The 16,705-nt window shown below is 44.7% G+C and overlaps 1 protein-coding gene across 9 annotated transcripts in view; it reads right to left on the bottom strand.

The window, feature by feature from the left end:
- AGAP1 (ArfGAP with GTPase domain, ankyrin repeat and PH domain 1) overlaps positions 1-16,705 on the bottom strand; it is a gene marked incomplete at its 5' end in the record, with an annotated part of 302,933 nt that overhangs the window by 202,833 nt on the left and 83,395 nt on the right. For all 9 annotated transcript variants that reach the window (XM_083865718.1, XM_083865713.1, XM_083865719.1 and 6 more), the window contains 2 exons: positions 929-1,016; positions 5,140-5,198. In XM_083865718.1, the coding sequence (XP_083721844.1) occupies positions 929-1,016; positions 5,140-5,198 (147 nt within the window). The remainder of the gene's footprint in view (positions 1-928; positions 1,017-5,139; positions 5,199-16,705) is intronic.

Raw genomic sequence — 16,705 nt, 5'->3', positions numbered from 1 at the left:
CCAGCTTCCTGTGGTAAGAGTTAATTAGAAACAAATGTTATCACAGATGCATGAAACTACAAACTACTGCTCAAGAGACAACTACAGCAAGAGACAAAAACAGTGAGATGCACTAAAGACTTGAAATCAAAAGGAAACAACTCAAAATGATACACAAAACAAGGGGAAAAAACGCTCTAGTACAGAAACCACCATCTGTCCCTTCAAAACGAGAGCTGCCATGAAGACAATGTATAGTTACCTGCATCCATATCTGCAAAGAAGGGAACAGCCAGTAAGGAAAAGAAGGAACCAGAAATTCAGTGTCTCAGAGTTGGATTTATAAGTTCATAAGGAGAACAGATAAAGAAAAATAATCAAAAAAGTATTTACTGTAAGATTAAACCTTGATTAAGGTACTGTGATATTTTTGATTTCAAGCTATAAACTTGGATTAATATTAAACACTACAGCATACAAATTAATTTTCTATGCTATGAGAACATTAAAAAAAAAAGACCAACTATTTAATATATTAAACAATGAGCAAGTTACACCTTTAAGTTTAAGCTGGTAAAGATTTTTTATTCTCCCAACATCCTGAGTGTACAGAAATCCACACTACAGACAGTAACTGTGGCTTTCAACAGCCCAAGTGAAAGCAGCAGCACTACTGAGAGCAGTCAACTCCTTTCCACCAGGACTAATCCCCATATGGACACAAACTAGGGGCCAAAGTATTGCAAGGATGCTAAGCAGTTATGGAAAATCTACAGTTATACCCATTGTACATACTTAGCTCAGGCTTGAGAATGTTTAAGCAAAAATCCCCATGAAGCTGGAAGCAGCACATGGGATTTTTTGCTAATTCATTTCTGAGTGATCAAAAATGAGTAAGGATGTAGTTTGTGGGGGGAAGAGCAAGAGTGGGGTTTGTGTATGCACATACCTTCAGGTGACTCCTCCTGGACATAGGTGCCCGTCAGGTACCGGTGCACCAGCGCAGACTTCCCACTCGCCAGGTTACCCACGATCCCCTGCAAGTAAAAATGAAAATAAGGAACAGAAAAACTCAACTGCAGTTGGTCCCTGTAAAAGACAGCAAAATTCAAGCAAAATCTTCCCATGGAAATAACTCTCCGAACAGACATGGTGCAAAATATGCCAAGAGATAAAATAAACAGCGGAGTGGCTTGGGGTGGAAAGGACCTTAGAGATCATCCTGTTCCACCACCTTCCACCATCCTAGGGTGCTCCACGCCCTGTCCAAGCTGGCCTTGGACACTTCCAGGGATGGGGAAACCTGTGCCAGGGCCTCCCCACCCTCACAGGGAAGTATTTTGGCCCAACCCCACAAAAATTTTCTTCCTGGAGGTGCTCAAATGCCAAAAGACCTGAGGGTATCTGAGGTTTGTGGTTTTAAAGGGGCACACAGAGCTGAGGACATCGGGCTCCCTTCTTGGGGGAGGGAGGTGATGGACACTTCTTTTCCCCTTTGAAACAAGCCCAGCCTGCTCTGTTCTCTCCTGTTTACTTGACCCTCACCAGAGGTTCAGAACAGAAGGTCCCTGGAGAGAAGATGAACTCTGCTGATCTGGCTGAGATTGCCAAACGGGCCGAGGCAGCAGCAAGGAGCTGCATGTCACTGCACATTCTCTACCCCATCTTCTTCATCCTAATTGACAAGAACCCCCCTCCTTATCAAAAATGGCTTGACAGGACCCAGCCACGTGTGCTGGCACCCTGAACACACCAAACTCCCCCCTGCCTCAGGCTGACCCCACAGCGTGGGGCAGCAGGGGAGGGAGGGATCCTAGGATGAGTCACAGGAAGAAAATGACGACTCTAACATGTGTCCCTTACCCCCAGAACATGAAGCAACCTCTCAAATTAATGACTTTTCCCTCCATTCTATGCCCATGAACTGCAGTATATTTGTCTACTCCCACTCACACCACAAAGCCACTGAGATCTGAGGGAACCCTGTGAGTAACCAGCCTGGCCTTGGTACCTCTTCACCAAACTGACACCATCTCCCCTTCCAAACAAAGCTTCCCAACAAGAAGTTCCCTCCCACTTTTTTTGCTTACAACAATGTACAAAGTCTCCCCTGCTCAGGATTCACCCCACTGAAAAAGTTAATTTAGTGTGTGAAAGCTGAACTTTTAATGGCAACACTCCCAAGACACAGTTTTCCAGTGAAAACTTCACTTACAAGTGATTAGCCTTGTGTGGATGGAAATTAATGTTATTTTCTATTAAACTCGTGCCAAAACTGTAACTGCCAGGGACAACAGAAAAACACCAACTTGGGGGTCCAGTCAGAGGCAACATCCCATGGCTGGGATTTCTAATTCTATCCAGAGACCCCCAATATTTGAAAGACATCAAATGATTCAAGAGCACAATTTTATATTTTATTTTTTTTAAATATCCCAAAGGTCACACCAGGCTACACCATTTGACAGCACTTCAAGTTCTATGACACATTCCTACAAAGCAGGAGCAATAAATTCTACAATTTTATATTTTATTTTTTTTAAATATCCCAAAGGTCACACCAGGCTACACCATTTGACAGCACTTCAAGTTCTATGACACATTCCTACAAAGCAGGAGCAATAAATTCTACACTGGGGGGGGGGAGGGGGGGAAAATCTGACTTCTGATAGTTTCTCTCTTCATCAGCATTAATATCTACTTTAAGGCTGATCTCCCACAGTATGACAAAAATGCCAGCCTGTTTTCACAGCAGTCATATTCCCTCTCTCCCTTGTTTTATACACAAACAATCCGAGTCATCTCCATTTATTTATGGATATGTCTGAAATGCACCAAGTTATGACAAGCATGTTAGGGAACAAAAATACCACCCTAACCCAGTTCAGAGAGGAGAAAATTCAGCTACAACTCACTGCTCTTTTCAGTTATGACTTGTGCAACACTGAATCATTTATTTCCATGTGCCAGACATGGTGTAAAACAAACCCAAGCCACTTTGCCCACTCTTCCTAAAGCCTGTTGGGAAAAATCATAAACTGTATTGATGGCACTTGGCATTTTAAAGCTGTCCAGGAGAGGAGCCTGACTGCATTTTGCATAATTTTTTGCAAAAAATTTGGTGATTTTATCCAGAACTATCTCATGTTTATTCTGCCTAACACATCCTTATTTAACATATGAATAAACAGAACGGAGAAGCACCAAAGGTACTGGTCTCACCATGTTCTTGACCACAATAAAAGCATTAAAATCCAGAAGTAAAACCCAAATAATGGATCAGGAGGAACTAGTTATAGAATCCCAGACTGGTCTGGGTTGGAAGAGACCTTACAGCTCACTTAGTTACACCCCCTGCCATGGGCAGGGACACCTTCCAATATCCAAGGTTGCTCCAAACCCCCTCCAAGGTGGCCTTGAATATCCTTCTGAGCACTGGAAAGAAACCAAGCCTCATGTTGCTAAAAAAGGAGGCCAAGACTGGTGTTCTTTCCTCAAAGACATGCTGAAAAACATCCCCTTCCTTTTTTGCAGCCCTGAGGGCTTCCTCTGCTCTCCCAGAACCATTTTCTGTTCCCTTTAAAATCCTGCAGAGCCCAAAGGGTACAACAACAGCCACTCTAAAAATAAATCAAAAATAATTATCAACCAACCACCTCCATGTAAGGACCTCCCAGCCAGCACAGGAGGACAGGAGGAGAACCTCTCCTTTTGACACGGCCCTGATGTTCCTCAGCCACAAGGAGCACCCAGGATGAGGCTGGAGCAAGGGAATGACACAGAGGTGACTCACAGCCCTGACCCCTCCCCAAGGGCAGATGTGCAGGAAAGGCAGAGCAGATTTCAGCTGGGCTTCCTAATTTACCCTTCCTGTTGGAGCACAAGTTCACAGGCACAGCTGGTGCTGCTGGCTTCCATCATTTGCAGTGCTATAATCAAATTATTATTTTTGTAACAGCACAAGTTCTGCTTTTACCCTTGGACAGCCTTCTCATGGCATGCTGACCACTGCAAATCAATTCTCTGCAGCAGCCACACAGCTGAAATCTGTTTTCCCACCCCTGCTTCAGGCAACACGGGCCACACACCCCAGGTAAGCACTCACAGAATAGCACAAGAGAAAAATGTACCCTGAGACCATCACCTGGTGCTTGGTAATTGTTGGTGTTCTGAATGACAACATGAAGTACCTGCAGCTCTGGGCTCACCTGCAATCCCTGATTTTCTTGGTGGGTGCTGTGAATTAGCAGGGCTCAGAGAAGGGGAAGGGATGTGCAAGGAAACCCAGGATAAGCCAGCTAAGTGCTGGACTCCTATCCAAACAACACCTTCTAGTCCTCAATTCCTGGTCTTTCACTGTGTGAGGTATTTGGGGTCTTCAAAATGACACCAATCTGTTTAACAAAACCTGGTGACCCCACCTGTATAAGGGAATTACATCCACTGACTGGCAGGTTTTTCTTGTACTCACCTTGAGCACTGCTAAAATCTAAACAGCCACAGAACTGTAGCTGTGAGGATGCTGCTCCCATTAAAATGCCTCTCTAAGTGCATTTATCCTGTTAAATGTGGCCTTGCAGATCCTCCAATCTCTATAAAACACTATTATCAACACAGATTTGGGAAATTCTTTAAAGAGAGGAAGAATAGACATTTGGTCCTTTAAGAAATCATGGAAACTTATTATGGGGAGATAAAATGAGTCATGTCAGCTGCTAACTTCCACTGTTCTCATAAGACTTCCCTGCTGAGAAGATCCCCCTTGGAAGCTGCTTCGTGGAGCAAACAAATTCAAACAGCAATAAAATACTGAGAGGTCTTTGAAGTATGATTAAAATAAATATTGAATATACATCACGTTCATAAAGATAGCCTCAACTCTGGAAGTGTTCAGGGTCAGACTGGAGGGGGTTTGGAGCAACCTGGGACAGTGGAAGGTGTCCCTGCCCATGGGAGGGTGGAATGAGATGGGCTTGGAGGTCCCTCCCCATCCAAACCCTTCTGTGAGTCTATAACAGATACGTAGAGGAAAAATTCTTTACTTATTAAAACTGTTTTCTATATTTTTTCCCAACAGTAGCTCAAATGAAGCATGGAAGATCCCACTTGTGTGTGACATTTCCAGGACGTTTTCCAAGACAGGAGCAAACATGAACTCACCACTTTCAGCTCCGGTACAGATCGGCTCAGTGTCCATTCCTGGCTATTTACAAAGGCATCTGTGGAAGAAGAAAACATTCCCAACATCAGGATAATGACATTTAATGCCCCGCTGCACACAATTTCATGCCACGGCTTCGGGAACGCGAGACCAAAGGCCACGCCGGGTTCTTGGGAGGCTGACAGTCCAACATGACAACAAACAGGGGTTTGGGGAAGTGATAGAAAAAATTCCAGAAATTCCCATTTTGCACAGATCTGCTCTCAGCAGCAAGTGCTCGCACATCATCAGCAAGCTCAAACTAACTCCAGGCTCCTGGAGTTGTGCAAAGGCTCTTGCAGTATGTACCTGCTTAAACTATTTCCACAACAACACATTCCTTCCCTACAGGAAAAGCCTTGGATTTGTCACATTACATGTCACCAACTGCAGCTGCCACCATCTGCAGTAACTTCTCCACCCAGGTAAATAAGAAAATTCGCTGGTTCTGAAACGTGTTATTTTCTACTGCACATCACACTTAATGTCAGCAACTGCAGCAACCAGAGTCAGTGGGAACATCCCTGCTCAGGCAGGGGAAAATCTCTCCTCATTCCTCAAACATGTTATTTTTTTCAGTAGCATCTAGGCAGAAATAAACCATAGCGCCATTAACTAAAAAATTAATTAAAAACTACTTGGACCAGGGGTTGATATCTTGAAGACAGGCAAGTTTATCACTGCTCCCAACACAAACTGAGTTCTTTGGGCTGCACCTGGTTCCAGTCTCACTGACAATTCCACACCAAAGAACAGAAGTAAGGCTTTATTTTTCTGTATTTCAAAGCTTTCATAATATTGCTCCTTCCATAAAGGTCTAGTCAGCTGTAAGCAAACAGGCAGTGCTGTTTCTGTTACAAATCCAGCATGGATCCTGATTTAACCCCTCCAGAACCATGCAAACCAGCTGAATGCCTGTGCTGCACAGGATGCTCCTACTGAGCACATCAGCGCCAACTCCATGGAAATGAAGCAGCACCAAGATTCCCAGTGTTCCCATCAATTCCTGATGCCACAGGAAATAACAGCTGGAAGGTGACATCTGACCATGTTTTTAAGGAAGCCACTGCTTCCCCTCCAGTACACCCACCAGCAGGGGGAGAAGGCTGTTGTTTCATTTGATTTTTTATCTGGAGAGTAAAGAAATTGGAGGCAATTTCCCACTCCAGATGTGACCCTCATTACTTTCAGAAACCATCCAAGCTTTACCTAAAAGCCTAAAACCTAAAGCAGACCTAAAAACCACAAAGCAGACTTGATTTTCCCAGTATATCTTTATTAAATATATGGCTTTTGCCTCGATATCCCAAAAAGGTCTATTAGCTGGGAATTAGGAAACCTTCTCCAGTTTCATGTGACACATCCCTTTGTATTTCAGCCATTAATAAATCCTGTGAGGATCTATATGAAAACACATGGAAAATAATCAGTATTTTGGTACAGGTATGAGCTACCTCCCACACACCCACTGGCAGGAGAAGGAAAACCAAAGGCTCACAGTGAAATGTTCCCAAGACTTGGGTTAACCTTTGGCATTCCAGGTGCCAGAGAAGGATCATACAGCTCCTGTTCCATGAAGTCTCACTGCATCAAAACCCCCAGGAAGACCTTTCTGTACCAAACCCAGGTAACAATAACTTAAGATGGAGACAAAACAAGGAGCAATTCCCATTTGGGAACACTGCAAGCAAGACCTGCTCATGATTAAGGCATTCCAAACGGACCACAGCTTGGTCTAGGATGTTTGCCTCCCTTCCTGTGGGAAAGAATGTTTTCCCAGACAGGGAGCAATGGAATGGGGAGCTTTAGATTGGGTATTGGGAAAAAATTCACAACCCTAACACGAAACTATCAACTCTCATGGTTTGCTTTGAACGGCTGTGAATTTGGGAAGGAGCAGCCAAGGCTGAATGAGATGAGGAGGTTTCAGCTCACCTCCAGACTCTCAGGAGTCAAGGAAAACCATCAATGTCAGGCAGGTATTATCCTTGACTCGTGGAGGTTTAGGTGTGTAAAACAAACTGGGAGAGATCCTCATTAACATCAACAAACTTCCATAAAAGAGAACCACTGGATTTTATCTCCATGGAAGATTAAAAAAAGATGAGTGAGCAGATCACTACTGCTGACTTGGAGAACTGCAAAAAAAATCTGCCAAGCCGAAGGGCAGCTACACAAGGGTAACAAGAACTTCAAAAATCCTGTTGCTTTTCTCTGTCATAAAAAAAACCTTAAAATATTATTTTGGAAGACCTGTGCTTTCCAAAAAGACAAATCAGGAAAGCAATGAAAGCTAAAATTCCAGAAAGTACAGAGGCCAAAGGACAAAGCAGAAGGTGGGCAGCTGCAGAAAGGAAGGATGACCCAGCCCGAGGATGTGGATTTATTCCTCCTACTTGGTCCCACCTTCATCAAAATGCACCAAAACCCCACACCAGGACCTTCCCAAACTGTATTGGGTCTCAAGGACCCTCAAAATGGGCAATGGATGCATTTTAATCCTGATTAGCAATATCAGAAATAAAATAAAATTCGCTTGACAAGATGCCAGACTTCTTGACAAAGCTACCTTCCCCTTTTTCACTAAGTCCCTGGTTCCTGCCTCCACACAGGTTCTGAGTGTCCAAAATACTTGAGAATGGTTGAAATTCCATTTTATTGCCAAATATGCCTGTTTAAAAAATACCCCACACCTTGACATCAATCCAACTAATTTAAACTAAAATTTCTATTCTAAAATTTCTATTTCTATTCTATTTTACTTCTATTATCCTCAATTTGCAATTAATTTACATAAGATCTTCCAGTACCCTTTAAAAAAACAACCCCAACTCATTTCTATTAGGAGATCTATGAGATTCCTTTACACTGGCATATTTACAAGGAATTACACAGCTGAACACAGAACACGGCATGAAACAGCCCCTGGTCTCTTCAGGATGAGGTTTGTGTGCCATGACTGGGGTGGACATGGAAGTACCCTCTACCCAATTCAATTTCTAGGAATGCCTCAGGAAAGACTGATTTATTCCAAGATCCACAGAAGTTAAGGTGAAAAGGTCAAATACTCACGATAGGACATCACAAACAGGTTTGGGGATTATTTTCCTAAATAAAGAAAGTTAACTTAACAGCATGAAACACCGGATCCATCACTGGAGCATGCAGAGCCCAAATCGTGCAGCCCACAAAAATCCTCTGCTGAAGCTGCAACTCCCCACCACCACATGTTGATTTAAACACATTGGAAGAGATTTGCATAATAAATAGAACCACATGTATGAAGTTGATCAACTGGGGTCCTGTTTGCATTACTGCCCAGCTCTGGAATTCCAGTGAACTCAACCTTCACATCCCACTACAGGCTCCACACATGCAAGGAATTACTTCTGTCAATAATTAATTGCAGTTGCATGTGCTGCTCCTTTCATTTCTGCATCACTGATCAAAAGCTTCAAATATTCATGGTGTCACTCGTGCTGTTTTAAAACATGCACCCAGAGATTGTTTAAGCTGCATTTCCTTCACAGAGTTTACTTTGCCACAACAGCTTTCATTTCTTTTTCCTCAATTCTTCTGGTTTTATTTCTACCACTACACTAAAGCACAAACTCAAAGAGGATCCTTGGCTGTTGTAAAACCTCAGTTCAGTGACTCAGCCCCACCCAGAGGAACCTTCTTAATGCCAGTATTATGAGTGAGATATAGATTTTGTTTCCCCCACATGAACCCCAGAATGATTTGGGTTGGAAACAACCTTAAAGCTCATCCATTGCCCCATAGGCAGGGATACCCCCCACTATCCCAGGTTGCTCCAAGCCCTGTCCAAACTGGCCCTGGACACTTCCAGGGATGGGGCAGCACCTGCTGAGGTGAAATCCTGGGGTTTGAGGGCCACTCTTGCCCAGGTCCATGCACTCCATGGCACAGGACAGCAGCTGATTCCAAAGTCTGACTGTTCAACCACTCTGTATTTAAAAGCCCCACTTAGAATTTTCCAACAGAAAAATCTATGTCTTCTAATCCAGGAATGATCATTAAAATCTAAACAAATATTAGCAAAATAATGTCAATGAGAGAACACAGGGTCAAGGCCAATCCCAGCATCCACGATTCAGAAGAGGGGAGGGAAGTCATGAAAACCAGAAATGTTTCCCAGCCATTCCAGCAATAACCACAGCAAGGGCCTGGCTGTTCAGGGTCCAGCAGTCTGACTCGGCACATCCTTCAGTTTTTACACTGGAGACCCACTCCTAAATTAACTCCATTTACTGCCATGGGCAACAGCAGCAAGGCAGCTAATGGGCCCTCTGAGAAAATGGTTGTAACTGGGGCCAATTAGATTTACACCACCCTCTCCACCTCTGAGTCCATCCTGAGGAAAAAATCCTCACCAGCCAATGCAGTTTGCCTGTTTATTCTTTTAGGAGAGCCTAGGCAGCCCCAATATTAACACAGCACTGGGCAGTGCCAGCACAGCAGCCTGCCCATCACCAGCCCATGACCCAGTAACCTTGTTTTGCCCTTTTTTTCACCTAAATCTCTCACCCTTGACTAGCAAAAAGCTGAGAAGCTCAGAGCTGTCTCTTCCTCTGATCCAGATGGAAACTCAAAGGAAACCTGACCAAAAGGAATGGTGAGGGAAGGGCAGGGAGATCCTTCTGCAGGATGACATGAAAGGACTTAAATATTTCACGATTCTTGGAAAGCTTCTTAGCAAGAGCTTCCCTCAGGCAATCCCAACGTTATTCTGCTGTCCTAAATGAAGAAAAGCTGTAAATAAATAAAATATAGAAAAGCCAAGGGATTTCTCTGGAAACTCTCAGCTAAAGATCCTTTTTGCTAAGAACAGGAGCCCTCAAAAACACAGGAATTAAGTTAAAAGTACCAACAGCAACATCACACACTGCTCTCTCCTTCAATAATTTCTGCATTACAAGCAATATTTAGAGTTTCTTCTACTTTGAAATGAAAACCTGAGAGTGAACAGGTAAAGAAAATATTCCTACAAGCTCCCACTTGCCCACAAGGATGCAGGTAAGACCACACATCTCTCTCTTGGAGCTGTATCAAAGCAGCACTTTCAGGATGCATTTCCCAAAGCTCGTGTGCTGATTTCCTTAGTAAAGAGGAAAATGTGCAGCTTTTGGGTTGAGACTTGTGATCTTCCCAAAACATGCATTTTTTTAGGAGGGGTAATCTCCCAGCACATCCTCTCCAACCCAGCCCCCAGCACTTTAAGTCAAAGCACTGAGTCAGTTCCAACAGAAAACAGCAGAAAACCATCCTGATATGATGATTTCTAAGCTTTGCATAAAATATTATTTGGAAGATTGGGTCACGTTTCAAAAGGCTCTTTTTTTACGTATTTTATGGGGTTCTGGGCAACCTGGTCTAATGGGAGGTGTCCCTGTCCATGGCAGGGGTGGAACTGGTCAGGCTTTAAGGTCCCTTCCAACACAAATCACCCTGGAATTCTATGAATTTTTATATCAGTTGTGTTTGGGCTTTTAAAATCAGTTTTTATAAGGGTCCTCTCTGCTTATTCACTCTGTTCCATTACACCAAACAATAACTACAAAGCAGTAACAAATAAAACCTTTAGAAACCCATCCACAGCAGCACCAGGATGATTTAAGGTTTTATTTCCCCCTACTCAGGGTGATACAATCATGGATTCTCTGGCTTTCCACTGTATGCCAGTTCGGAATTACTGCTGCAACCACCCAGCTCCAAATAGTCCCTTTTTTCCTTCCTGAACTGCAGATGTGTAACTTACAATTCTCAGGCAGTTTAGGCAAAAAAGCAGCATTGAAGCTCCCTGCCCTCCTCTGGGTGGGAACTCAAGCCAGGCTCTGAGAATCACATCCCAACCCTGCACAATGCTGTATTTACACCTCACTAACAGCATTAATACACACACTGCAGAAGAAGTCACCAAACTGCCACAGAGCAATTCAATTACAGCCCTAAAACCAGAGGGATTTCACGAGCTGTCAGTTTGAGACTCCTCCCATCCCCTGCCAGCATTGTCAGGACAGATAAAACACCACCAGCTCTTCCAGCTCCAGCGTGAATGTTTGATATTGGACAGATTTATCACTGGCCATACCCAATTCCTAATTACAAACAGGGGAACGAGGCTGAACTTAGAGCAGTTCAGGCATCAGGAATCCAAGCCCCGCTCAGCAGAGCCTCCCGTATCTCTGACATCTGAAAAACCTTTCCCCGTAACTGAGAACTGTATTAAAGAGATATTTAGGTCAAAGCCGTAATCTCTCTTCCAGCAGCATCTGGCAGCTGCAGCAGCAGCGTTATCCTTCGTGCTGCCATGGAAACAAAAGGAGGACCAGGGATGCAAAGAGCTGCACAAGCTCCCCAGCCAGCGAGCCAGCCTTTCCCAAAATACAATTCTGGGCTTGGGAATCCGAGAGCACTTGGCTCTCACCACTGCATTTGGGTTTTGTCATCAATTTTCAATTTGTTGAAATCAAAATATTTCAACAATTTGCTGCTGTTAATATTCCCCTTCTCTCTCACACCTACAGTCACTCTGCACAGCTTTCAGGCAGGTGCAGAGATGTTACCATCTTAGGGATAACCCCATGCTTCCTACAAAAGGAACAACCCAAGCCCAATCTCATGCACGAAGTTTTACATCTAACCCCACCAAATTATTTGTTTTGCCCTTAAATATAATGTAGGTCCAACCCTGACTACTCATCCTAACCCTCCCCACCCCACAAAACAAAATCCTAAAACCAAACAGAGCAGATATTTTGGCTGTAGGCTTTTTAGAAGGAAAAATAAATTACATGCTTAACAATGAAAACTTCCCATTCCCTGTATTTTCCCAGTGGGTTGGGTTCCGGAGCTGACACACACAGTTAATGTAAGAGAAATTAAAATCCCACAGATGAAACCACAGCTTTCTCCTGAGACAACTCCGCCGTGGGAGAAGCACAGAACACATCAACAAGGGATGTTTGGAGTGAGGACTGTCAGGAATACAACTCAATTCCAATCAAATGCACATTTCCTAACACATCCCTCAGAGAAATGTGGCACTGGAAGCCTGGGCCAGCCCCTTTTCCAACAGGCAATGACAATCCCACCAAGAGGTTGAAAGGAATATAAAAAGCAGACAAAGAGAAAATGAAAGCATCCCTGTAGTACAACTGCTCCCTGCTCCAATAAAACTGGGAATGGAAATTATCATCTTTGCAGTGCAGGGGAGTAACATCATTTTTTTTTCAGGCAATAAACAACATTTCCTAAGGGCTAAATCCCCACAGAAAATCATCTAAACACAGAACCACAGCAGTAGTGGAATCCAGGAAGAAAAAGAAGGCACCAGAGATAGAATGTTTAGTAAAAGCCTTATGCTGTTGGGTCTGCCCAAAAGCAGAGGCAGAGGTGAGGTCTATTTTCTCCTATCTCCTGCCTCAAGGGAAGGGCAGTGGGAGCACAGGAAAGATGATCCCACACGGAACTCAGTGAAAATCCAGCGATAAAGTTTCGAGCTGTTCAAGTCACACTCGGGACAGGCAGGAGAGAAAACAAACCCACATCCCAGGATGGCCACAGGAGCCAAAATGAGACTCTTCCAAAGCCATAGCCTGGGCTGCCTTTCCTGACTACAGACACAAACACGGAATTCGCCTTTCTTATCCAAATATGAATACTAATGAGGAACCTCCCCGAGAAGCATCAAAGATGAAAAGGGACAGCCTCTGCAACTGGCACAAGAAGAATAAACGTCAAAGGATAAATTAAAAAAGATGAAGTGGGGGGGAAAGAGCATTTTGAAAGAATATAGAAACAGATTTATCTGCTAAGAAGAAAGTCACAATCGAGATGGAAAAAAAAAACAAACAAAAGAGGATTTGCTGGGCAGGCAGGAAAGACTTTTAGCTTTTCAGATAGGTAAGAATGGCTGCAACCCAAAAAAGCAGCAAAAAATTCACAAGGGGAACTTTGTGACGACTTGGTAGAGAAGAAAACGGAATCATGGAATATCCTGAGCTGGACGGGATCCACAAGGATCACTGATCCAACCCCTGGCCCTGCACAGCCACCCCAACAATCCCACCCTGTGCATCCCAGGCAGTGCTGTCCAAACCCTCCTGGAGCTCCGGCAGGGTTGGGAATGTGCCCATTCCCTGGGGAGCCTGGGCAGCGGCCAGCACCCTCTGGGGGAAGAGCCTTTCCGTGATCTCCAGCCTGAGCCTGCTCTGACACAGCTCCAAATGCAGTACAAAATAAAACCCAAGCACTCAGTAAGGCAGCCTGTGCAGGATTCCCACCACTGGGATTCCACAGAGGAGACTGTCCTGGGGTAACACCTGAGCATCACCAAAACTTAAGCAGCAGAACATGAAGCAGATGGCAGTAAATGAACAAAACCACAGCAAGCTTGAGGGGAAAAAAAGGCATAGGAGTGAGGAGAGAAAAGGAGTATCAAGTCAGGCTCAATAGAACAGTGACAAAAGTACAAACACTTTAGAGTGGCAGATACCAAATCCCAGACTAAAAACTGACAGGGGTCTGGAGGAACAGGACAAAGGGGAATGGCTTCCTACTGCCAGAGGGCAGGGTTAGATGGGATATTGGGAAGAAATCCTTCCCTGGGAGGGTGGGGAGGCCCCGGCACAGGGTGCCCAGAGAAGCTGTGGCTGCCCCTGGATCCCTGGCAGTGTCCAAGGCCAGGTTGGACAGGACTTGGAGCAGCCTGGGGTAGTGGAAGGTGTCCCTGTCCATGGCAGGGGGTGGGATGGAATGAGCTTTGAGGTCCCTTCCACCCCAAACCATCCTGGGATTCTGTGAACAAACAGTTCAGACAGGGGCAGCCTCTTCCCATGAACACAACCCTTGAAGTGTTTCACTCACAGCTGTGCATCTCTGCTAAGGACACTGCTAAGGTTCTGCAGGGACTCACAGTTCAATTGTCTTTGGGATTATAACAAAAGGGAAAACTATGGGGCTGGGTTTTAATCTGCCTCTTACCAGTTTCACAATGTGCTTCTTAATCCTTAAGTAGGAAGGGATAAACAAGTGTCACTCCATCTTTACCTCCCCCCTCCTCTCTCATGCTGATCCCCCCTTGGCTACCCCACTCCTCAGGGGGGCTGCTCTTGCCTGGACCAAATTCACCACCCCTTTACTGTCCCCACATCACCCTCCACAGACCCACAGCAAGGCCAAGCCACCAGAATGTCCATCTGTAACCACCACCAGATTCTGCTGCAGCTGTGCACAACCCGTTTTTTCCTTTCCCTGGGCATTCATTCATCAGCATCTTAACCTGAAGAAGCTGCAGCAGATTCCTCCAGGATTTGCTGGGTCTTTTCAACATGAAAAACAAAATCAATTATTTATCCCTAGACATGATTTCCTACTTTTAAAAAAGTTTTATGCACAAGAGGACCCTTCTTCTTATCTGATGGCAGCTCAGCTCAAGTTTTTAGTGAGAGCAACCAAAATGAACAGATTTCCTTTGTCCTCCCCTACTGAACTTGAGTAAATGTGAGCTATGATTTTCCCCATAAAAGCCAAGTCTGCCCTTCCCCAACACCTCATTTATCCATCCACCTATAGACCTTACTGTCAACCCCAGCTTGCTGGTTGCACAGTGTGATTAATGCAGACAGAGGCAAACTCTACCCCTCATCACACCCAGGCAGCCAGGATGAGGTCAACGTGGTTTAATGGGTGTGATCCTGTAACTCAGCTGAACCCATACTCTTCCCATGCCCAAAATGTCCCCTCCCCTCTCCGGGAACCTGGAAAGGAGCAATGGTGCCATTGAGGATTCTTTGTTCTTCTGGTGCCCTGGGCCACCTGGTGCAGTCACAGCACCCACGTGCCAGAACCTGCAGTACACGAGTTCAATCACCTACAAATCAGATTGTGGCCCAACTTCCTTGCCTGACAACCCAAATCTGTGCTCTGACATCATCTGACCATTCAGACTGACCTTTTTCAGTGCTTTTAACTGAGGCTACAGAAAATGGGTCCAGAAGGTTTGTACAGAAGTACATCTAGAAAAACATTTCCCCTCTCCACCAGGGAAATGATTACTTGTTTATGCAACACATTTCTGAAAACATTTTTTAGAACTGGAGTCATGTCTCCCAGATTGCTATGCTGGTTGTCAAAACAGAGCCTCTTTTTCCCTGACTGTACCATATGTAATCCTAAATCCACTTTCCCTAACTTGATATCACCCATGCAAGATTTGGAGATGATTAGTGGAAAATACACAAATGAGACACTGTTCTCCAGAGAATGGCCCAGCAGGAATAATCTGACAGGGTTTGTATTTATTAGCCTGATGCACATCTAACTTGTTTAAACAAAGCTTTTGTCAAATGTCAAAAAAAAAAAAAAAAGTTAATGCAATCCAAGGCATGGTCTCAAAGGGAATTAATGCTAAGCTGGAACCAGCGCAAAAGCCTTGGTTACAGCAACAAGGAAACAGTGCAAAGGGGGCCCATTGTCTTTCAGCTGTGCAGAGATCCACTGCGAGAAAAAGGCTGATTTCCCAAGAGCCAACCTGGAGAACCTAAAGCAGGAGACTGGGGTGGGGAACACATGGTCTGTGTGGATGAGAGCATCTCCCTGACCTCGTGGGGTGAGGAGATGGTCCCATAAAGGTTCCCAGCACAGGCAGGTGCCCTGGATGCTCTTCCTGTCCCATCTCCCTCCCCCTGGGAACTCTGCTCTGGCAGCACACCTGAGCAGTGCAGACTCACCTCAGTTGCTTCAGTTGCCCAATTAGCTCTTGTCTTCCTGCAACAAGGCTAATACACACTTGCTCCATTTCATTACCCTGGTGCCCAAGAGCCTGTAAAACCACCAAAACATGAAACCAGCACTAAAAGCCTGGGACTTAGCGATGCACAGCTGAGCCAGGGATGCATCCTCAAGCCGACAGAAAGCCAAGCAAGCAGGGGAGGGCTCACGTCTGCCAGCACCTTTTGCATGAAAACTGTTTAAAGTCAGTTAATAATAGTAAGAAAAGAAAGTATGTGACTAAATGCTCCGTTAGGAAAGTGTTTCCTTCCACAGCTTCCTATTTAAAAAGCACCTGCTACCAACCAGGCATTTTGGAAAATACAGGACTTGTGCAAGTACCAAGTATTTATTCTAGAAACCCAAAACATTGCTCAGGTGAACTTTAGACTGGGTGGCTGTAACACAGAGCCTCTTTCAGCTCTCCCCTGCAGATAAAGCTGCAGGTTTGGAGGAAGTCAGAAGTAAGGAAAAACCACCAGGATGCCAAGGTCCATTCCCTATCATTCCTTTGGCTTCTCCTCCCCTCCCATCTCACCCTCCACCCGTCCATCCAGCACCCACAGCACCTGCAGAATTATTGCAATGCCTGAGACCTAAATCAACACAGAACCACTGCAAATATCCATTCATTAATCCCTCTCCATTTGGGGCTTACAAAGCTGAATCTTTACTTTGCCAGAACTGGTAATATTACTTAAAAAAAAAAAACAAAACCACATTCATCCAGGA

This window comes from Zosterops lateralis, assembly GCF_965231275.1.
Source record: "Zosterops lateralis genome assembly, chromosome: 7".
Classification (NCBI taxonomy): Eukaryota; Metazoa; Chordata; class Aves; order Passeriformes; family Zosteropidae; genus Zosterops; species Zosterops lateralis.
The sequence above is the reverse complement of the archived record's forward strand: the minus strand, read 5'-3'. Positions and strand labels throughout refer to the sequence as shown.